The 23,270-nt window shown below is 43.6% G+C and overlaps 1 protein-coding gene across 3 annotated transcripts in view; it reads left to right on the plus strand.

Annotated features, from left to right (window-relative positions):
* The first annotated feature begins 13,834 nt into the window (after positions 1-13,834).
* Positions 13,835-23,270, plus strand: part of BAIAP2L1 (BAR/IMD domain containing adaptor protein 2 like 1) — an 85,223-nt gene continuing 75,787 nt past the window's right edge. For all 3 annotated transcript variants that reach the window (XM_082359699.1, XM_082359701.1, XM_082359700.1), the window contains exon 1: positions 13,835-14,014. In XM_082359699.1, coding sequence (XP_082215825.1) covers positions 13,964-14,014 — 51 coding nt within the window. In that variant the 5' untranslated portion in view covers positions 13,835-13,963. The remainder of the gene's footprint in view (positions 14,015-23,270) is intronic.

Below are 23,270 nucleotides of genomic sequence, written 5' to 3' on the forward strand. Positions count from 1 at the left end.
CCTTCCCTGCAGGGCAAGCTGGAACTCCAGGGCTGGGCGGCCCAGGGCGATCATCTCCTTCTGTCCATCCACGCCTCTCTGATTCACGGACAGCAACAAGAGGGCATTCAGGAAGAACAGGACTAGACAAGTGAGGCGAGGGAGACGGTTGACTCAGCGCAGAATTGACTCGGTGAGCAAGATATCTTAATGCAGCATTTTAGAAAATCAAAATTACTGCAAAAAAAAAAAAAAAGAAAAACTATGATGAACAAAATAGCAAATCCTCAAAGAAAGATGGGATCGTTTTCCTGACCTTTCCATCCGCCTCAGACTCCAGTAGGGTTCACGGGGCATGTTACAGGTCCTGTGCCTCACCAGCCTGGCCCCGGGAGAGCCCTGGGGGGAGCCAGGGGCACCTGCCACATCAGCCGGGGGCCGGGCTGGGCCAGAGCCTGGGGTCCAGAAGCATGTCATCACCAAGAATGATATGGCCCTGAAGAAAATGGCAAACTCCAGTCCCAATGGGTATTCTGTTTACCCGGGGAAGAAGATTGGTCTCTATACGCTCTCTGCTGTGATGGACACAGGCACTGAGCTCGGAGCCCACCCTCCCCTCAAGGGAGCCACCATCGTCGAGCTGAGACACATAAGGACAGGAGCAGGGCATTAGGGGATTCTCTGCTTGGACTTTAAATAACAGCGACCCCAGGGGAGACTAGAGCTCAGCTTCAGAGCAGCAAACCAGGCAACAGGAACGGCTGCCTCTGGGCACCCTTTCCCTGCACAGCTAAGGACACAGCTTCCCCCCTCTCGATTCCTGTAGCAAAGTGACAGGATGACCCCTGAGTATGTCTCCCACCCTGAGATGCTGGGGTCCCTCAACAGACACGTCATCACACCAAGTGAATGCCCAGGGCCTGCCGTCCTTCATCTCCTCCACTGAGCACCAGCCAGAGTGGTGGCGTTTATCTCCAAGGCAAACAGAGCTGCCCCCATATCCATGACTGGCTGTGTTTACCGATGATGTCACATCCATCCCGGGCTTCCTGCTCGCTTCCTGGTGACTCAAGGGTGAGCTGCTGGTCAAGGTGAGTCATACTGTGACCCACCCAAACAAGCAAGAATCTGGCTCCTTGGAGTGACCCAGCTGGAGTGAAACCCTACAGATGAGACATGGCCGCCGACATAAGGAAGGTCGACGAAGGGGCATCTCAGAACGCCCACCCCTCACTCAGCACCTTGTGGCAGCCTCCATCAGTGCCCTGTGTGTAAAGCTCACAGCATCTCATTCCCATGTTTCAAATGAGAAAAAAAAGGCTCAGAGTGGGGAAGTATCCTGCCCAAAGACACACAGCAAGCAGGTGACCAGAGGGTTTGCTTACTCACCAGTGCAGAGGCAGCAAAATCAGGCCAGGAGAAATGATTTCAAAAGGCAGAAAGGTGAGAGAGGTATTCCACAGAGAGGCAGGCAAACCAGGTTAGAACAAATCTATCAGGGAATGGAGATCTCTTACGTGTGGGTTCAAATTCCATCAGGTTCCTGGCTTCTTCCAAAGCAGTCTTCTCCAGATGGTTACCCAGGAATGGTTGCTTTCAGCCTGGTCACCTGGCTCTTTCTCTCCCATGACGATTGCTAAACGTCAGTGATTCAGATGGGTGGGCCATCGAAAAACATAGTAAATCAACAAGTGTTCACTCTGCAAAAAGTAATGATAACAATAATTAAACTTAAAATGCATCTGTACAGTAGTTGCACAACCTGTGAGGGGTGTGGAAATTCCATGTGCCTCGACCAACAGGCTCAGGGCCTGAAGGTGAGGGGGAAAGAACAGGCCCGCAGATCTCAGCGTGAGCTGCAATCTCTGTTGACAGTGGAGTGAAGTGATCTGGAGATCAAAGGCAGCCTGGCAGGGGAGGGAAGGGGCAGGCTGCAGCCTCAGAATGTGAACCCGTGACCTCCCTTCAGCCAGCAGTCCCAGGACAGGGTGACCGGCTGGCCTACACAGCTGCTTCTCGCTCCTGTGTATTCCGAGAGGGAATCTGGCCGGGTAGCGGCATCTCTAGAGAAATGCCACAACAGAGGCCTCTTGCTGCCCTCGGGGTCATCTGCAGGACTGTCCACCCTCATTCTATCAGGACATGGAGGCCCAGGGACAGGATGTGACTTGCTCCAAGTCACATAGGGACTGTTATCACTAAACAGAAACGAAATTCACCAGGCCTACCATCCAACGCCCTTCCCACCATGTCAGGCACACCATCCTGGTGCCCTGTCCCATTTCAATGGCAGCAGGAGAGCCCTGTCACCAAGTCACAGTGGGGACAGGCCTCAGGAGCCTAGGGCTACCCCGATGTCAAGTCGGGCTGACAATAGCCCGGCAACATTACAAGGCACAAACGCTGTTCCTTTTTCCCAGCTGCTGTTTCTACATGGAGGAAGAATCCGTTGAGTCTACGCCCAAGAGTCAACCCGATAAACCAACATCTGGCTCAGTCAGAAGGAAAGGAAATACACCCAAATATTTTGTCTGCTTAATATCGAAGATCCAAATGTTTCATGACCTCAGAAGCGCTGATGTTTTGTGCCCAAATCTCATATCCTTTCGCGTTTAGAAGAAAGCTGCTACTATAGGAGAAATCTTCCAAGAATTATGAACTCAGTTACAGCCCTAGAGATGGTTCTATTATTTTAGTTAACAATAATGCGTGAAGACTTTTCTACTCAGGGCCCCTGGGGATATTGTCATCGTTGTTTTGTGGGAACAATGGCTGACTCAAAAGCAAAACAGGTGATTTAAGCAAAGCAGGTGATTTATCTCTACAAGGTTTTTATTTGCCAACTTTGAAAAATGATTCAAAAATGTTTTTCTTGGAAAAGTGGGTGTAAAATTGTGTTCTTCGATTTAAGTAAAATAAAAGTGCTCTTGGAAAGTGGCCTAAGGATATAAACTCACAATAGGGGATTTTCCAAGAGAGTCCCAATTTTAATAACATTCTCCCCTTTGGTCTCTATAATCACGTTCTTATTTGACAGTCCATGGGTCTTTTTTGTTTTATCTCCAAAATACGGTCATCCCCCAGATGAAGAAATGTAAATATATTTAAAGTTTCAAGAAGCTCTTTTTCACCATTTGGATTTTTCATTTGAAGATTCATTTGCGTATGTTGACTTCAATACATTCTCAAATTCTCCCAAACTTTAATGACAATGAACGTCACTTTAGGAATGCTTTCGGCGACAAAGAACAGAAAACTCAGTGCTCACTGATACTGTCAGGGTCCTCCTTTTCTCTCTCTCTCCACTCGCCAATCTCAGTTTGTTGATGTCAGTCCCGTTTGCTAATTCGAGCTTGGAAGATGGCAGCACCGACGTCACATCTGCTTTCTGGGAAGCTATTAGGGAGCCAAGCAAACGGCTGCCTGAACCCCCAACTCTTTTGCTTTTTCCCCCTCTCAGCAGATCTTTGTTTACTTCATCTCTTTGGCCAGAACTGTGTCTATTTTGCCATTCCCAACTCCAGCCCACATGGTAGAAAACTTGCCATTATGTGCCTGCTTGTTGCCTTACCAAGGTTATAGCAACTGTAGACTTTAAATATCTGTAAACACAACAGATGAAGCCCAGAATGCATGCTTTTCATTGTTAAGTGCATCCTATTGAGAGTATTAAAATAGCAAAGCTCTTTCTACCATGAATCTGTGACTCCTACTTCTGGGCCCCAGGTACCGCCTGACATCATAGCCAAACGCATCCTAAAAGTTTTATAGTCATTGGATACTAATGGGACATTACAAACCAGCTTACGTGGCAAAGTCTGCCTTTAGCACTCAGCAGAGTTTCCATTGATTCTCAAGATTTCTTGTACTTCCTGGCCAATGTCAATAGGTTGGGGACATTTTTAAAGAAACACATAAATTACTACTCAAGGCCTTTGCTTAATTATTTATAATTGTATGCATTTGCCTAATGGAAATTTTCACTTTGTGCTGAATTTCAAGATCCACGGGGATAATACTTCCCCTTTTAGTAAAGGGTTGCATTCTCTCATCGTTTATTGCTCTCATAGATCCATGGAAATTCAGAGTCAGAGCAGAGGCATCGTGTAGACAGAAGGAAAGGTTACAGAGGTCTGAGCTGGTCTGGAAACAAATTCACTGGAAATGCCAGGGCCCAAAGTTGAAGGGGCCCCATGTGATGAGGTGGTACCCAGCAGGCACATGGATACAAAGACGGATGTGTGATAAGTGGGCTTGCAGACAAAAAAAAAAAAGTTCATCAGAGACAGGCTTCTGCTCTCCCTGAAAGAGAATTAAAACATTGAAAGACAGATCATCCTAGTGGAAAAGAATATTCCCTTATATTCCACCCCCTCAGCGCCCCCTGCTGTTCACGTTGGGGAACTGCTTGACAATCCAGGTGTTTTCCTTGTGGCTTCACAGCAGGGACAGGGAAGGAAATGAGAATTGCTTATCTGGCTCAATAGATTTCTGTAAAAGCACTTCAGAGCATCTTTCCCCAAGTCTTCTCTCTCAGAAAAATTCCCAAGTGAAGGTAAAATTGTTCCAGAACTTACTGCGCTTGTTTATCAAGGGAAAATATTGGGCATACCCAGCAACGATTTAAGTCCTACAAAGAGGAAACTTGCAGATGTGGTCGATGTTTGGAATTTGCTAAACACAGAAAACAAATCTGCTTAGGAAAAGAAAGTCTGGAGCTCTCTCTGCTGATGCTTTCCCATGGAAAAATCAAGACAAGGCAGAAGAAGATAGGCCAGGCAGATCCACTTCCACAGATTGACCATTTCCCCGTGAAGCCAAATCACTGTGGTGTTTTCAGGACAACAGACCAGTGTCTCCCTTTCTGCCCTTGGAAAAATAAAGAATGCTCAGGTTATCTTGGCCTCTGGCAAAGAGCCTCTCTTTACAGAGGCCAACCTGCACCTAGAGAAAAAGAAAGACTTCAGAATCAGCACTGTGGACAGAAGTTAAAAAAAAAAAAAACAGACAATTTTAGAACTAAAAGTAACTTGAAGACCAACTACCCTATTACAGAGGTGAAAAAAACTGAAACCAAGAAGTGAAAAATGCCTTGCCCAGGCCCGCATACAGATAGAGACAGACTGGTACACGATCCTTCCTGCTCGCCCAGCCTTTATCACTCCATAAGCAGTCTCACAAGGAAACTACAAAGGCCCTTTTAGGTTTCTGGCTGACTGACCCAGAATTTCTCCAGCTACAAATACTTTAAATTATAGATAAAACGTAACAAAAATATGTTAATACATAGCTCAGTTTGCAAGAAAAAAGGAAAACAGATACCAAAAACACAAAGGGAAGAAAACCAAGCCCTGGAACAGAGGATATGGCAGCTCTTAGGGGTGTGGATGGGAGTATGGGAGCTGGAAATGGACCCAAATGTTTAGGTGTTTTACCTACATAAGGACTGTGTAAAAAGGAGAGCAGATACTAAGACCCATTCACACAGTGGGACCCTCAAAAGACCATGTGTCAATAAGAGGGGCACTCAAAAATACTTAAATACTTATTGGCCCAGGGGGAGGACATGGGAATTTGACTTAACTGGGGTCTTGAGCAGAAAAAAAATAATATCCCAAGAGAAATTAACAGCCCAAGCCTGTGATATGGGGCAGGCGCAGAGTCTGAATTTTACAGTCTCCTGGGGGAGCTCCTTGGAGCACCTGGCAGGAACAAATACAAAACACTTCTGGAGGAATACTTTACAATTCAGGTCACATGGGGTTCCTAATGACAAACGAATCGCTACAAAAGATGACCTCATAATTAAAAATTACCAAAATAGATAAGGAAATGATGGATCCACCATGCCAAAGAATCAGCAGATACAACCATGGATGAATGAAACAATAACCAAACCAGGCAAGATGAAACAAACAAACAAACAAAAACCACACAGAATTATCTGGTAGAGACTATAAAGTAATATCGTAAATGATTAAAGACATGAAGGAATAGAAACCTGAGGAAATAACACTCTAAAAAATAAACTGAAAGATCTATAGCAAGAGATTGGATTAGTAATTTTGAAATTTCTCACAAAGCAAAGTTCAGTCCTAGATGGTTTCACTGATGAATTCTACTAAACGTTTAAAGAAAAATAAATACCAATTCTTCATAAACTCTTCCAAAAAATAGAAGATGAGGGAACACTTCCCAACTCCTTCTGTAGAGCTGGTATTACCCTAATATAAAAACCAGACAAAGCCATCACAAGAAAACAATACACCAATATCCCCTATGAATATAGACATGAGTCATCAACAAAATACTAGCAAACTGAATCCAGCAACAATAAAAGTATTATATACCATGACTAAGTGGAATTTATCCCAGGAATGCAAGGTGGATTCAACACATAAAAATCAGTCATTGTAATACACCAAATCCACAGAATAAAGGTAAAAAAACACATAATCATCTCAATAGACACAGAAAAAGCATTTGACAAAATCCAACACTCTTTCATGATAATAACTCTCCATAAACTAGGAATAGAAGGGAATTTCCTCAGTCTAACTACTAGAACTAATGAACAAGTTCAGCAATATTGCAGCTTACAAGAATCAATTATATTTCTGTACACTTGCAATTAATAGTCTGAAAATGAAAATAAGAAAACAATTTCACTTATAATAGCATCCAAAAGATAAAATACTTAGGAATAAATTGAGCAAAAGTATAAAAGTTGTACTCTGAAAACTACAAAACGTTGTTTAAAGAAATGAAGGAAGACCTAAATAAAAGGAAGGACATTCTGTGTTCATGCATCAGAAGATGTAATATGGTTAAGATAGTAATACTTCCCAAACTGATCTACAGATTCAATAAAATCCTTATCAAAATTCCTGATGCTTTTCCTGCATAAACTAACAAGCAAATCCTAAAACTGATTTGGAAGTACAAGGCACCCAGGGTAGCCAAAACAATCTTGAAAAAGACAAAAAACAAACAAACAAAAAGACAAAGTTGGAGGACTCACACTTCCCAATTTCAAAACTTACTACAAAGTTACAGTAATGAAGACAGTATGGCAGTGTAGTGGTAGGATAGATGTATAGATCAATTGAGCAGAATTGAAAGTCAAGAAATAAACCCTTACATTTATGGTCAAGTGGCTTTTTATAAGAGTGCCAAGACAATTCAGTGGGGAAAAGAATCATCTTTTCAACAAATGGTGCTAGAACAACTGGATATCCACAGGCTAAAGGATGAAAGTGGACCTCTTCTTATACTACACCCCAAAATTAACTCAAAATGAATCATAGACCTAAAACGATAAAACTATTAGAAGAAAATATAGGGGTAAATCTTTGTGACCTTGGGTTAGGCAATGGTTTTTTAGATATGACACCAAAATCAAAAGCAACAAAAAGAAAAAAACAGGACTTAAAATGTTTTTGTGCTTCAAAGGACAACCCACAGAGAAGGAGAAAATGTTTGTAAATCTATGTATCTGATAAGGGACTTGTATCCAGAATAAATAAAGAACTCTGATGACTCAATAAGAAGAAGATAAAATAACACACTTTAAAAAAGGTCCAAGGATCTGAATAGACATTTCTCCAAAGATGATATACAAGAAGTACATGAAAAATGCTCAACATCATTAGCCACTAGGGAAATGCAAATGAAAACCACAATTCAAACCCTGTAGGATGGCTATAATCAAAAAGAAAGACAATAACAAGTGTTGGCAAAGATGTGGGACCCTCATACATTGCTGGTGGAAATGTAAAATGATGCAGCCACTTTGAAAAACAGTTTGGTGATTCTTAAAAATGTTAAGCACACAATGACCTTATGACCCAGCAAATCTACTCCCATGCATGTACATAAAAGAAGTGAAAATATACATCCACACAAAAACTTATACACAAATGGTCACAGCAGTATTATTCACAAGAGCCAAAAGTGGAAACAACCTGAATGTCCATCAATGGATGAATGCATAAACAAATGTGGTTTATCCATACAATGGAATATTATTCGGCAATCAAAAGGAATGATGTAGTGATAGATGCTACAACATGGATGAACCTTGAAAACTCTGTACTAAATGAAAGAAACCAATTGTAACAACCACATATTGTATGATTCCATTTATATGAAATGTTCATAATAGGCAAATTTACTGAGACAGAAAGCAGATGTAGTAGTTGTGTAGGACTGGGGGAGAGGATTGGGGAGAAATGGGAAGAAACTGCTAATGGGTACAGGATTTCTTTTCAGGGTGATGAAAATGTTCTAAAATTGATGGCAGTAATGGTTGCACAACTTTATGAATAAACTACCAACCATTGAATTGTACACTTTAATGGGTACGTTATATGTGAATTATATCTCAATAAAGCTGTTTTTTAAAAAAATAAACTGATAGTTGAAAAGGAATATAATAGAATGTAGAGAAATGAAAAACCATCTTGAACTTTTAAAAAATATTTTTATTTATTTATTTATTTATTTGGCTGCTTCAGGTTTTAGCCACAGCACATGGGATCTTCATTATGGCTTGCAGGATCTTCTTCTTCTTTTTTTTTTTTAGTTGCTGCATGCGAACTCTTAGTTGTGGCATGTGGGATCTAGTTCCCTGACCAGGGATTGAACCTAGGGCTCCCTGCATTGGGAGCACAGAGTCTTAGCCACTGGACCACCAGGGAAGTCCAAATCTTGAACTTTAAAACTCAAAGGACAGGTTAAATAGGAATTTAACACAGCCAAATAAAGAATGAGTGATTTAGAAGATGATTCTGAAGAAACTATCTGGAATGCAGCACAGAATGATAAAGATGTGAAAAATGTAAAAGAGGGGTATGATTTCTACACCCAGCTAAACTACCAGTCAGTAGTGAGAGCCCTTTCAACACCTCCAGCTCTGATTTCATCATGACAAACTTAAGTGTTCATTGACACAAAACACAACAACTATTAAAGTGTTGCTGGATAAAATATCACTTCTAGAAATAAACAAAATAACATTTTCAGGACACTTGTTAATAATTCTTGAGCAACAGAGAGGATGGATTAAGATTTGAGCTTTCTAAACAGAATAAAGTTGAAAAGCAGAAATGGTTCGAATATCACTGAAGTGACAAAATGGGTTTTCGTATATATCTTATGGAGTCTGTTGAAACTTCATGATCATATAGCATTTATGGTAAATTAATACATGTTGCATTTAACTCTTATTCCTAGAAGGGCTTATACCAGAGTTGAATACACCCCTATGCTTTAGATACATCATTTAGTGTTTTTTGGGTTTTTTTTTTTAACTTTCTTCCTTCCTTCCTTCCTTCCTTTCTTTCCTTCTCTATTTTTGGCTGTGTTGGGTCTTTGTTGCTATGCAAGGGCTTTCTTCAGTTGTGGGGATCAGGGGCTACTCTTCATTGTGGTGTGCAGGCTTCTCATTGCAGTGGCTTCTCTTGTTGTGGAGCACGGGCTCTAGGCACTCAAGCTTCAGTAGTTGCAGCTCGTGGGCTCAGTAGTTGTGGCTCACAGGCCCAGTTGCCCCGTGGCATGTGGGATCCTCCTGGACCAGGGCTCGAGCCCGTGTCCCCTACGTCTGCAGGCGGACTCCCAACCACTGCGCCACCAGGGAAGTCCTTCATTTAGTGTTTATGAATTTGATAAATATGTACCTTTTTTGAGCACTAACATTTTTAATGTATAAATATATAACAGTGACTGGGTGTTTACTCTGCGATTTACTGTGCTAGAAAATTCACAGCTTTTTATCAAATTCTGTTCATGCCAATGCTTTGTTACCTTTTGATAGTTGTTGAATAGAGTCTGTATACTCCCTTCTAGACTTCCAACCCACAATCCGTTTTGCAGTGGTTTATTCTATTGTTTCTTGAAAACTGAAGAAAGCAAACACCCGCTGTAGTTGTTTCTTATGAAATGAAGAGCATCTTGACTACCTCATAAGTTTATCCTCCTAACAGTTCTTGAGCACCTACTATGTGCCAGGGACTGAGCAGCCTGCAGTGAACAAGGCAAAAATCATCCTTGCCCTGTGACACTTGTATTCTTATGGTGGGTGGTGGGTGGGAGGACATGATCAACAAAAAGATGAACAAGAAAAAGATTAGTAGTGTCTTCGTTTCCCCTGGCCACTGTAACAAATTACTGCAAATTCAGTGGCTTAAAACTACACATATTTATTCTCATGTAGCTCTGGGGCAGATGTCTGGAAAGAGTCTTACAGGGCTGAAACCAAGATGTCAGCAGGGCTAGTTCCTTCTGGAGGCTCTGAGGGGAGAATCCACATACTTGCCTTTTCCAGCTTCTAGTGGCCTCCTGTATTCCTTGGCTTGTGGCCTCCTCATCCATCTTCAAAGCACATCACTCCAGTCTCTGCGATCACATTGCCTCCTCCTCCGACTTCTCCTGGGTTCCTCTAATAAGGACCTTTTTGATTATAACTGGCTCATCCAGATAATCCAGAACAATCCCCTCCTCTCCAAATCCTTACCTTGATCACATTTGCAAAGTCCCTTTTGTCATATAAAGTAACATTCACAGGTTCCGAGGATTAGGACTTGAACGTCCTGGGGAATCTTTATTCAGCCTACCATAGCTAGTGATAAGCACTATTAGAATTAAAATAGAATGCTGTGTGAGAGATGGCCTGAAATACTATCAATACTTCAGGTGAAGGAAGGTCCCTGTAGGCTGAAATCCACATTACAGGGAAGTACTGTAGTGGGGAGAACATTCTAGGCAGAGGGAACAGCTAGTGAAAAACTCTACAGCAGGGAAATTCCCTGGCAGTCCAGTGGTTAGGAATTGGTGCTTTCATTGCCGAGGGCATGGCTCAATCCCTGGTTGGGGAACTTAGGAGAAAAAAAAAAACAACTCTACCGCAGAAATAAATTTGGCATGCTGGAGAAGTTAGTGCTGCTTGGATTGGAAGGAAGTTACAGAAAGGCAAGTGAGTTTTCAATTTACATTTGCTTTTTCAGAATAAGAACACTTAAAGCCACATCTAATCTCTGGGTCTTTAAATGGTAATTTGCCCCAAATTACTGTTATCAGCACGGACCCCTTTGGTCACAAAACATAGTGGAATTCTTGTGGACATCCCAGGGCACCCATCAAGGCAGAGAGCCCATTGGCAGGCCCCAAGGTAAGTTCAGAAGAAGGCATAAACCTTGGACTTCCTTGGTGGTCCAGTGGTTAAGACACTGTGCTCCCAATGCAGGGGGCACCCGGTGGGGGAACTAAGATCCTACAAGCTGCACGACACGGCCAAAAAAAAAAGGCATAAACCTCAAAACAAGAGACTGTTTGGAGCGTGGCTTTCAAAATCTTATTGATGTTGTCACAGGCAATTGCATCTTACAACTTTTGTTAACATAAACAGGATATTTGGTTATTTAAACTCAAGCAGGAGCTAAGAGAGGAAAGCTTGGTTGCCCGCCCCTGGAGGTGTGGAGCTGATCTCCAGTGAGGCCAGGCCAGCCCCTCGGGCCAGGGTTCCGAGCAGTTGGAGAGCAGCTGCAGTGCTTTCTCAGCAGGCAGAATCTGCCTCTCACCTTCTCCTGAGTCATTCCTTTCTATTGATTCACTTTACTTCACGCTGAGCATCATGAAATCTCAGAACAACTAAGACTGAGGGTTTTCAAGTTTGCATGAAACCACACACCTGAAGAGCCTAATACAAATGGGCCTTGGAGAATGCTCCCATCTTTTTAAACCTATAGCACATTTGACTGTACCTCTACTACAGCTTTCATTGCAGTCCTCCTTAAATTCTACCTCCTGCACATGTATGAAAGGCTTGGGTCAAGGCCAGTACACTCTGCACTCCTCCTGCCCCCAGGAGAGCCCCTGGCACAGAGCAGATAATCAATACTCTCTTGTTATTTGGGACTGAGCGGCACTAGTCCTGATGTCAGTATAGACCAAGAGCTGACCATTCTCTAAGACTTCTAAAGGAGCAGGACGGTCCTAACCAGGAAATTATTTCCATAAAGGAGAGTTCAATATGACAGTTAAATATCTGTTTGAAGATTTGCATACAATTGTGAACCTGGTCCTTCAATCAAATTCCAACCTTGGAAATCAAACTGGGCCATCTGAGGGTGCTGGTTTTATGGCAGTTTATTAATTGCCCCAAACCACAATGCTGAGCTGTGGGGTGTTAAAGGTTAAGCCTCTGCTCTCTTTCCGGCTCCTCGGTTGACTGTCTTGCAGCAGAGGGTGAAATGACCCCATTCATCAGAAGGCACAGAGGGAGGTTCTAAAACAAAAGGTAACCGACCTGCAAAGTTAAGGCAGCGATTTTCAAGTTCAAATAAAAACCAACAGACATTCTTGAAGAGCCCAATAGGTAACGGTGATAATGATAAGGTCATCAGTTCACTCAATATGGCAAATAAAACCCACCTGGCAAATCTTATGAGTCAAATGCTAGAAATCTGTTAAGGAAAGAGGCAGCTGCTTCCACTGCCTGAAACCTAGGGCTGTTGTGTTATTTCCCCCAACACCCAAGGACACATAACCTTTTGGTTCCCAAGCATGATATGCTTTATAGCTTGCAAAACCTGATAACATTGTCCCAGAGTCCAAGTTGTTGATTCTAAGTCCAGCTGCATCTCATGCTCTGGTGTTCCCACCTAGGTCACACAGTGCTTTCTTTGTGTACATTTCCCAGTGAATTTTATAACAGGAGCAGTTTAGAAGCCTCATGACCTAACAGCCCATAAAAGATGAAATTGCACCCAGAAAGAAGTTTTTAAAATCCAGCATAAGATCTCCTGCCCTTGTTGGGTGAGTGTCTCAGATACGAAGCTGTGTTTCCGGCTCGAGAAGCCTTTTCTGGATCCTCAGGGTCTGGGCTGGGGCTGGGATGGAGACAGAACGGGGAGTTAATCCACAACACCTGCACTCACCACGGTCTTCTAAATCTCGATCTTGTGAATAGCACGATCTTGTGAATAGCACAGTTACATCGCAATGAATTAAAGGTCCTTCTCAGAGCAAAGTTTAAAAACGTACTGCTATTTCTGTAACCAGATCGTGGCATTTATTAATTTTTTCATATATCAGGAGCTTCCAAAAAGGGCTGTTAAGTGGCAGCCCCTTTCCTCCACCTATGAGAGCCTATGTCCTGGGGTCCCGCAGATCTTTGAGGTCAGGGACACGGGTGCGCAGGAAGGGGTCAAGCAGGGAAATCAATACAACTGGGGGACGTGGGACCCTCTTCCCGAGTCCCCAAAAGGCAGCTGTGGGTAGCGCCCGCGGAGAGCGTGGGTGCCAGGGCATTCGTCGCCAGCACTGCGAGGGACACTAGAGGACTCTAGGACCACAGAGGCCTGACGGACTTCGGTGTGGGCTCCAAGCAGAACAGCCTCGCGGGGTCCGGGCCCGGCGCCCCAGCCGGCCAGTGCGTCTCAGGTGGGGACGCTCCGCCCACTTGACCCAGCTCACCTTCGCCCCGCCCACATGGGGCCGCTACACTCCGCCCACCCACCGTCTCAAGGAGGGTTGCCCGGCTCACTTGGCCCAGCGCGCCTCTGCCCCGCCCACACGGGCCTCACTGACCCGCCCACCACGGGCCGCCCGCTCGGCCCGCCTCCTTCCCACTGCCCCTGCCGCCTCAGGTAGGGTAGCCCCGCCCACCCGGGCCGCCCCGCCTCGCGGCCGCCCCGCCCACCCCGCCCGCCTCAGGTGGAGCCGCCTGGCAAGCCGTGCTCGCTTCAGCAGGGTTGGGCCGCTTCTCCTCGGCTCCTCCAGGGCGGCCGCGGCGGTGGCGGTAGCGCTGCAAGTTTTGACGTTTCGGACGCGGAGGCGCGCGCCTGCACTCCCCGGCCGACGGCTGTGGAGGCGGCTGACCCTCGAGGGCCCCTCAGCCGCGCCCCGGCGCTCCCGCCGCCCAGGGTCGGGCGGCCACGAGGCCCGGCCGCGTCCTCCCGCGCTCTCCAGCCCGGCGGCTGCAGCCATGTCGCGGGGGCCGGAGGAGGTGAACCGGCTCACGGAGAGCACCTACCGGGTAAGCTGGCCCGGGGCGGCCCAGGACCCTGGGAGTGCCGGGGTTCGGGGTTCGAGGGCGGGAGTCCCGGGGACAGTGGGGTCGCCGGGGTTCGAGGCCGGGGAAGCGGGGAGGCCCCGCCGGCGGCCGGCAGCCCTCGCCGGGGGAGACGGTCGGGAATTTTCACCTTCGGGGTGAGGAGGGGACTTTACGCGGGAATGTCCTTCCCTCCCCCCTCCTCTCCCCTCCCCCCTCCCCCTCCTCTCCCCTCCCAGCGCTGGAGACGCCCAACAGATTACACATTTCACAAGCAAACGTCTGTGGGGAGAGTTGGGGGCGGGGGCGTCTTGTGTCGCCCCTGGGGCGCGTCCTCCTGCCCAGCTTCTCCTTGGGGTCGGTGACCGCGCCGGCGTGGCTGCGGCGATTAAGCTCTCGGAGACTCAAGCTCGGGTTTCCTCTGAGAATGTGGGGGGGAAACTCCCAGGTAGTTAACAAGCGCCAGGTGAGCTGGGCTCGGCGCGGGGGCCTCCGGGGGGCGCTCCCTCTGAGACCCTGTCTCACACAGCTTTAAGTTCAGCTTGGCTTTTTAGACGTCGATTATTTTGTGAGCTTATGGGAGTCAAAGAACGCCCGAGGTTTGAATAAAATTGACCTAACCTCAAGGAATGCGTCGATGGTCATTCTCTTAACTTGCACTTATTACGAGAGAATGTTTCCAGAAACGAACATAGATTTAGGATTAGTGGCCAGTTTAGTAAGTTTAAGTACTTATAAATGAATTCCAGTTGAAATAAGATATGTGTTTAATCATCTGATATTAATAGAATACAAAACAACTTTTGTTTTAATTCGGCTTAGGCTCATGGAACTCAAGTTCTCTAAATTCATTTGTAGCCATTTTTAAGACCCACAGTTGGGTCATTTTTATAGTTTTTTTTTTTTTTTAACCCTAAAATTTAGTTTCTAGTTTTGCAAGGTCTGAGTGAATTCCTGAAGCCAGAGTTTATTGACTTTTGTTGGATAAGAATAAAAGCATGAAAATAAGTTCATAATCCTTCGAAGTTTAAAAGATTGGTTCCCTTCATCTGGATACACAAATACTGTCATATGTAGATTATACTGCATAGATAGATACAGTAGGTACAGTTGTCATGGTATTTTTGGGCTCAGTAAGTAAATGTGACCAAAATCCGTTCCTTATTCATGTTTCCTTAATAGAGGGCAGTTTTTAGAAATCCCAGAAATTTGAATGTTAAAGTTTTACCTTTGGGTTGAGATTGTTTGATATTTAAATGATCCTGAAGATGGTGGGGTAGGAAGTGGGGCATGTTGATAAAGTGTGTAAATATAACATTTTTACTCTTGGACTTGGGAGTAGTGGCTACTCTTGATGGCTGGCCAGTTAAGGATGGTAAAACTGGACATTTGTGAGGAATGCAGATCATTGCAAATCTGAGTGGAGTTGCGCTCCTCCTGCCTCCAAAACACAGACACATATATCTTTCCAACCTGAGATACCAACTCTGGCATGCAATCCTGAAGTCACTCTTCTCTGCTTTTTCTCCCAATTCTTCCTGACTTTCACTTTCAGTGGTGACTCAGTGAAGGGACTGTACTCAAGTGAATTACAGTGCCACAAATGCCAATGTCGCATTACCCAAAGAACTGAGGCAGGAGGGAAAAAGTGTGGATTCTATAGTTTTGGTTATGTGTATTTATAGACATAAAGCATTGTAAATCATTTTCCTATTTTGAAAGGCTGTAATACACTGAAGATTAGAGACCAGTACCTTATTGCTTTCTACTCCCAGGTGTCTTAAAAGATACGAAAAGCTCACAGATGTTTATTGACTGACTTTAATCACCATTTCCTCGTTAACGTTTTGGGGTCATGTTTAGGTTGGGGTGGTGGGATAATAATTTACAGCTCCAGACAACAAGTTTATATGTAATCTATGAAGTGAATGCTGCTAGGTCACGCCTTGACTATGATGGGAATGCACAGTGAAACTTTACGTCCACAGGTCTGATTGAAAGCCCAGCATCTTTTCACCACCTCCTCTTTGGGCTCTTCCCCTCCCCCATCCCACCCCACAAAGACCAAAGCTGAAAACAATTTAAGTTTAATATGGTAAAAATCTCCCTGCAGTGTTGATGAACCTAGAAAAGAGATCTCCTTTATGTTAGCTGGCAAACTAGAATGTTTTACTAATAGAAACACAACCTAACCAGGTGTGTTTACAAAAGCCACCTGCAAATGAGATTTTATGACTTACATGGGTTTTAGATTTTTTTTAATACTCAAATTTCTCTGACTTTGAAATAAAGGAATAAATTCTTTAGAGAAAAGGGGGAATTATAAAGTGTTGTGTTCCTCTGTATGCAGTATCAAATATCTTTAAATATTTATTTAAACATTTGCTGAGTTTTCTAAAATGTATACTTAGACAAATGATTACTGGAGAGCCATGCTAAATCCCAGGAAGATGTGTATTTTACGGCGTCACAAACAAATGGCATGGTATTAAGTCCCAAAATGTCAGGTAGTGTCACTGTTGCTAATTAGAATTAAGCCAAAGATCCCTCTCCCTCCCCACTCTTCCGCCTATGCTATGCTCATGATTTTCCCTCAGCAGCTTGCTTGTGATTTTGCATGGTTTTCTGTTGAGTACATGCTTTAGTGGTAGAAGGAAGAAGTAAAGTTCAAAAAAAACCCTTAATTAAAAGTAACCACATGCACGCAAAAAAGTAACCACAACCTTCCTAGAAGTCAGAACTGTTGGTCTCAGGAAGTTGAGGAGGGCTGGATGTGATGTCATCCAGGGATGTCACCCCTGCATTCATCTTGCTGAAGCAGCAGTGATGAGGAAAGGGACACAGAGGTCTTTGTTTAAATGCCACCTTCTCAGAGTCCCACTCAAACAGCTTTAAAATCCCAGATGACGCCATCCGTCTCCCAATCCCACCTAAGCCTACTTTACCTTCCCCCCCCCACCCCGTGCTTATGACCTTAGCATGTAATATATATTTACTTATCATGTATGTTTATTCCTACTCCAACTAGAATGTGAGCTCCCAAAGGAAAGAAGCTTTGTTTGGTTGTGTTCCGAGCAATTAGAACAGCTTCTGGCACCTAGTAGGTGTACATATTTGTTGAATAAATGAACATTTAATTAATTTCGCTAGCACCTGTCCTGTGCCAGTCTCCCCTCTCCCTCCCTTGACACTTTCATTCGAAGTGTACATCAGCCCTCTAGGCGGACGTGGATCTTGTTTACCATTGAGAAAGTGAGGCCCAGAGTCTGTGAGAGACCAGTGCCCACGTGCCAGTTCCCCTGCCAGCCTCCATCCCTCTCCTTTTTGTATAGAAATTTAGCTTGTAGTGGCCAACAAATGCACAAACCAAATACATTTTCATACTTCGGTCATCTAAGATGTCACCCAGAAGTTTCTGTCATCGTTAACTCATCATCATTGACATGCTTTGAACAAACCTTCTTTAAATAAGAAAATGAGGTACTCTTGTTCTTTCACTGGGTAAAGCGAGCAGTCTAGGCCTACGTGCTAGGTTTTGTTTGTGTAAGTGTGGTTTATTTTCTCGACTTGGGATCAAGTGGGGACATGTAAGTGAAAGTCCCTGCCTGGTTGGCTTCCAGTGTGGACTGTGGCATATAGGTCTAACTTTTGAAGCTTTCAGTTGCTGTTTATGTTTATTGTTGTTGCTGTGTAGGCTACTTGATATCTTCATGTGTTCCCACCATAACACTACTTTCTTCAGGTATGCTGAAGATAAAATGGGACTTGCAGAAGACCAGACAACTTGCTCTTGGTTCCATGACTAAAAAAGGGGATTGTAAGAATCAGGTGCCAGGTAGCGGCAGAAAGCGTTGCCAGGTATCAAATATTAAACTGCATAGCCCAGTATTGTAGCTTTTTGTATGGTAAAATGAAAACACAAAGCCAAACACTGAATGTCCTTTCTTGTCATAACATTTTTCTTGATTGGAGAGAGGTTTTAGAACTACAGTAACATTGCTAAGCAGACAGAGCAACATCCTTTCTAATGAAGGCTGGGGCCACTTGGACTTGTGACACCAAGTTTCAGGTTGCTTTTGAGTTTACACTTGTGACATTATTCCAGGATTAGGCATTAATTCTTGCCTTGCACTTCTGTTGTAATGAGCTGCAGGCAGACCTGCAGGGGAAACCTAATGTCTGTGCAATTGCAACCAGTTGGATTTTTTTCCCCTCAACATTCCACACAGGTATTTATTCTGCAGTTCAAAAGTAAAAATCATTATAAAAGCAGCACAAATATTCATTTAACTTATCTGTTAACAGTTGCAAATGTATATATTTTTATTTCTAAAACTTTTATTTTTAATTTTTATTGAAGTATAGTTGATTTACAATGCTGTGTTAATTTCTGCTGTACAGCAAAGTGATTCAGTTATACATATATGTACATTCTTTTAAAAATCCTTTTCCATTCTGGTTTAATAGTTCCCTGTGCTATACAGTAGGACCTTGTTGTTTATCCATTCTTATTTCTAAAACTTTTTATTGAACTTTAATATGCCCACTGAAAGGTTTGCTTAGGCGTATAGAGCTCACTAAATTGTCACAAACTGAACCCACGTGTGTAACCAGCGCCCAGATCAAGAAGTAGACCATGACCAGCCCCCAGAGTCCCTCTCATGGCCCCTGCCGGTCACTGTATCCCCTCCAAGATAACTACTCTCCTAACTTCTAGCAGCACTAATTAGTTTGGCTTATTTTGTCCGCCTTCTTTCACCCAATGTGTCTGTTGGATTCATCCATATTATTGTAGTAGTTGTAGTTAGTAGATCTAACTCCACTGTAGTTAGTAGATCCCCCATGCATGCGGGATCTAGTTCCCCGACCAGGGATCGAACCTGGGCCCCCTGCATTGGGAGCGTGGAGTCCCAGCCACTGGACCACCAGGGAAGTCCCTGTTATTTTTAATTTGGGTCTTCTCCCCACTTAGATTGTAATGCTTGTGAACAAGTCCCCCAGATTATACTTCTCAGCATTTCCCACAGTCGTTCATGTTTTATTAATTTACATGTGTGTGTTGGTTTTAATCTCAGAGGCTCTTTAAAACTATATTTTTCTCTGATACCTGAGAATTTCCAAAATTTCTATGAATATTTACACCGAAAGTAAGTCACCCAGAATCCCACACTGTTAACTCTTACTGTCACTCTTTCCAGTATCTTTCAGTACATCTTTCCATGTCAGTCAGTACTGCGTGCTTCATCCCTTTGATGACTCTCCATTCTTCATCAGAATTTATTGATCCACTCCCCTTTTCTTGGATGTAAGATCGTTGCCAATACTTTGCTATTAAAGTACTGCACTGAACATCATTGCAGGTAAAGCTTTGCACAAATCTGGGATCTTTTCCTTAAGCTAAATCCCCAGCAGGAGTTGTGGGTCAAAAGGTAGTCAACATTGTAGAGCATATTTGTGATACATTGCAAAATGCCCTCCAGAAAACATGCCCCAATTTATGCTGTAATCTGATCGTGTGAGAATGTACCTTTCTTGAACCTCAGCCAATTAAGTAGGTCTTTTAAAACTGCTTCCTTTTTTTCTTTTTTTCTTTTTTTATAACCTTTAGGGGGTTTAAAAAAAAAGTAGTAAAACATGTATACCTATAACATAGAGTAGCTTGTGGACATTGGCTGGGAGAACACCCGAGATTTCATGTCTAGCACTACTGGGTATAATTTCCCCTATAAACTTTGTACTTGTAGATGTGTCCAGAGTAATTAGAGCTCTGTGGCCCCTGAGGCCTGTATGTTTCTGTTCTTACTTTCCTCAGCCTTGATTTTATACTTCTCTTTATGTTTTCCAGACCTTGAGTCTGTCTTTCTGGTTTATCATTATATTAAGGACTTTGTCTGGTTGTAACTCAGATCTTTATTGTTAAAGGTAAGACTTGTGGAAATGAGATAAAATGTTGCTGGTTTCTCTCTCGTTCCAAAATAAATGAAAAATATTACCAGAATGTGTTCCCAATCTAGGAAGCAAAATAAATAAGCACACCTCAGAGATGTAAGGGATTGCTCAGGGCCTTCTAGAGCTGTCTTCTGAGAGAGAACAGCCAGTGGGTGAAGATACTTCTGGGTTTGTTGCTTAAACTGGTTTTATTTATATGGTAATTTGGAGGTTAAAAGTCCCTCAACAGTAGCAATTCCTCCACTAAAAATATTAAGGGCTAGCTGTGGTTAGCTCTAGGGCAGGGGGCAGGGGGCTTTTACTTCTTACACTCTACCTTCTGGAGTGTTTACATTTTATGTGAGTGGGTTACTTTTATAATACTTAAGCTAAGAAAAAAAAAAAAACCCTAGAAATTGATAAATCTATTCCATTTTAATGGATAAAAAGTTTTAAAAACTAAGGTAAAATGTGCCACTTTCTACCTCTGTTTTGCAAATTAACCTTCTGAGGGTAAACCTAATTTAAAATCTTACCATTTTCTCTTAATTTTTTATTTATGGGGGTACTTTTTTTTTTTTTTTTTTTAATTTATGGCTGTGTTGGGTCTTCGTTTCTGTGCGAGGGCTTTCTCTAGTTCGCAGGCTCAGTAATTGTGGCTCACGGGCCCAGTTGCTCCGCGGTGTGTGGGATCCTCCCAGACCAGGGCTCGAACCCGTGTCCCCTGCATTGGCAGGCGGATTCTCAACCAGTGCGCCACCAGGGAAGCCCCATGGGGGTACATTTTTAACTTTTACTAACCTGAGACTATGAGTGCAACAGAAGAAAGATTCAACAAAACTGAGAACCAAATTCTAGTTCTTACAACTATCTTTTCAAAGTCTTACTCCTGATGTTGCAAGCAGGTGATCCACTACGAGGTGCAGCTGTATCCTTGAACGGTACGAAAGCAGTAAGAAGGACCAGAAAAGGTACAAAAGTGGTATTAACAACCTGCCAAAGTAAGAAGGGATAAAAGTTCAGATGATAAGAACATATTGCCTGTAATAAACATGAAAAAGACCTGGGTTGGGGGTCAGGACAGAGCTCAGATGACGAGTCCAGCCACTAGGCACCCTAAGTGCTTCCCTGTGGCCTTCCGGATGGAGCAGCCCCCTCCTGAGTTAGGAGAAGAGAAGCTCCAGTCTGGGGGGCTGGGAGGAGGGAGGGGAGAGGAAGACCAGAGACAACCCTGGTCACCTATCAGATTCGGATGCCTGAGACCTAAGCTAACAGACCAATCCATTTCTGGACGCAAAAACTCCAGTGACAGAAGAGAATCAGGAAAATCGCAATGATAATTCCTTATATTCAAGTGCTGCAATTAAAAAAAAAAATTTTAATGGTTTCAGTTGACCAAATGGTGTATTTTTTCACGGGCTTCATCTTACAGTTGGAGCAGCTTGAGGTGCCGGCTGTAACTATGTCTGATGGTACAGTATATTTCTAAGTGTGTAAACACTTTAAACGTGCAAAACACTGTTCTTACATGACACTCAGTCCAACTGTTGTGCCCCTGAGACAGACGACTTCTTCAGCAAACCAGTCCATCCTTGTGTTACCCCAGATTCTGGTATGTACTTGATAATGCCATATTCCTCCATTTGACCTTGCCTTCAATTTTCACGTCTGTGAACAGGGGTGAGGATAGTACCCACCTCATATGGTTGTTGTGAAGATTAAACATAATAATAAACGAAGCTCTTAGAACAGTGTGTTGGCTGCGAGCAGTAGTAGCTTGTGTTGGCTGGACCACACCACCCTCCGTGCATTGATTTTCATGTGCTTTGTTTACTGCTTATCCTCAGCATCTAGTAGAGTGACTGACACATAGGCGGGTAAAAGAATAGTATTAATATTATTGGCACAAATTTGTCTCTCAGTCAATGAGCTGTACACTCCTTGAGGCTTTTTTGAAATCCCTCATTGTGCTGATGGCACAGTAAGAACTCAGAAATGTTTGTTGAATAAGTACGGATGTATGCTTATCTCACAGTTGTAACTAAATCCTCACCTGCTCCATGGCCAGTGAGACTGAGGTGGCACTAACAATCACAGCTGCCGTGTTCTGAGCATCTGTTCGGGATGCACTGACTAAGCTTCCCACCTACATTCTTTCCTTCTGCAGCTCTCTTCTTGTGCCCCAGGCGGTACCAAGCACTGTGGTCACCACTGGAAACCACCCTAGAGAAGAAACAGAGCCTGTGCTTTTCTCGAGTTTATAGTTTATGACAGGACAACAATGCCCGCCTTTCCCCTCCACCGTGGCCTGCCCCGGATCATCAATTCTGCTTCCTTGCTCCTTCCCCCCACCTCCAGCAGTACCAGAGGTGTCCTGCCTTTACCAGTTCCGTTCTTCGGACTTTGTTTGCTTTGTCCCAGTATTGGAAGAAAGGAGGAGAAGAGTGATGTATGAGCAGGTTAAGGTCAAGAAGAGTTTCTTAGGCAGTTTGTAAGAAGTCTTTGGAAAGTTGGCTATATGAGAGAAGTAGATGAAAACAAAACAACAAAAGTTTGAGAAGTTTTGATTCCCCTTACTGGTATCAGAACTGTATTTAACAAACTTGAACTATTTTTACATTATTTTGGGTTTTTGAACAATATTTCTCAGATTGCAAGAGCTGGAATTTTTTTTTTTTTTTTAATTTATTTGGTTGCACCGGGTCTTAGCTGCGGTAGGCGGGCTCCTTAGTTGAGGCTTGTCAGCTCATTAGTTGTGGCATGCTAACTCTTAGTTGCAGCATGCATGTGGGATCTAGTTCCCTGACCAGGGATCAAACCCGGGCCGCCTGCATTGGGAGCATGGAGTCTTGTCCACTGCACCACCAGGGAAGTCCCAAGGGCTGGGATTTTAATGCAAAGCAGAATGACCTGTCTCACGGGATCTTATTGAGGGCAGTGCATTAGAATATTCCAGATATTATGTAAGAGTGGTGTTTGGAAAGAACTAGTGAACTAAAAAAAGGAATGTCGCTTGCGATATGAAATCAGCAATTTACCGCTGACGCTTGAACAACACGGGTTTGAATTTGTACAGGTTCGCTTATACTTGGATTTTTCTCAATAGTAAATACTACAGTACTGCACCATTGCATTGATTGAATCTGTGGATACAGAGGGCCATCTATACTCAGATTTTCAACTGTGGGGAGCATGGGCACCCCTACCCCTCATGTTGTTCAAAAGTCAACTGTACTTTGATCTGGTAAAGTTCCTGTTGCTCATTAAGTACTTGGGGGCTTTCTAAACAAATGCAACTGAGCACATGAGACAT

This window comes from Balaenoptera borealis, assembly GCF_965194805.1.
Source record: "Balaenoptera borealis genome assembly, chromosome: 16".
Lineage (NCBI taxonomy): Eukaryota > Metazoa > Chordata > Mammalia > Artiodactyla > Balaenopteridae > Balaenoptera > Balaenoptera borealis.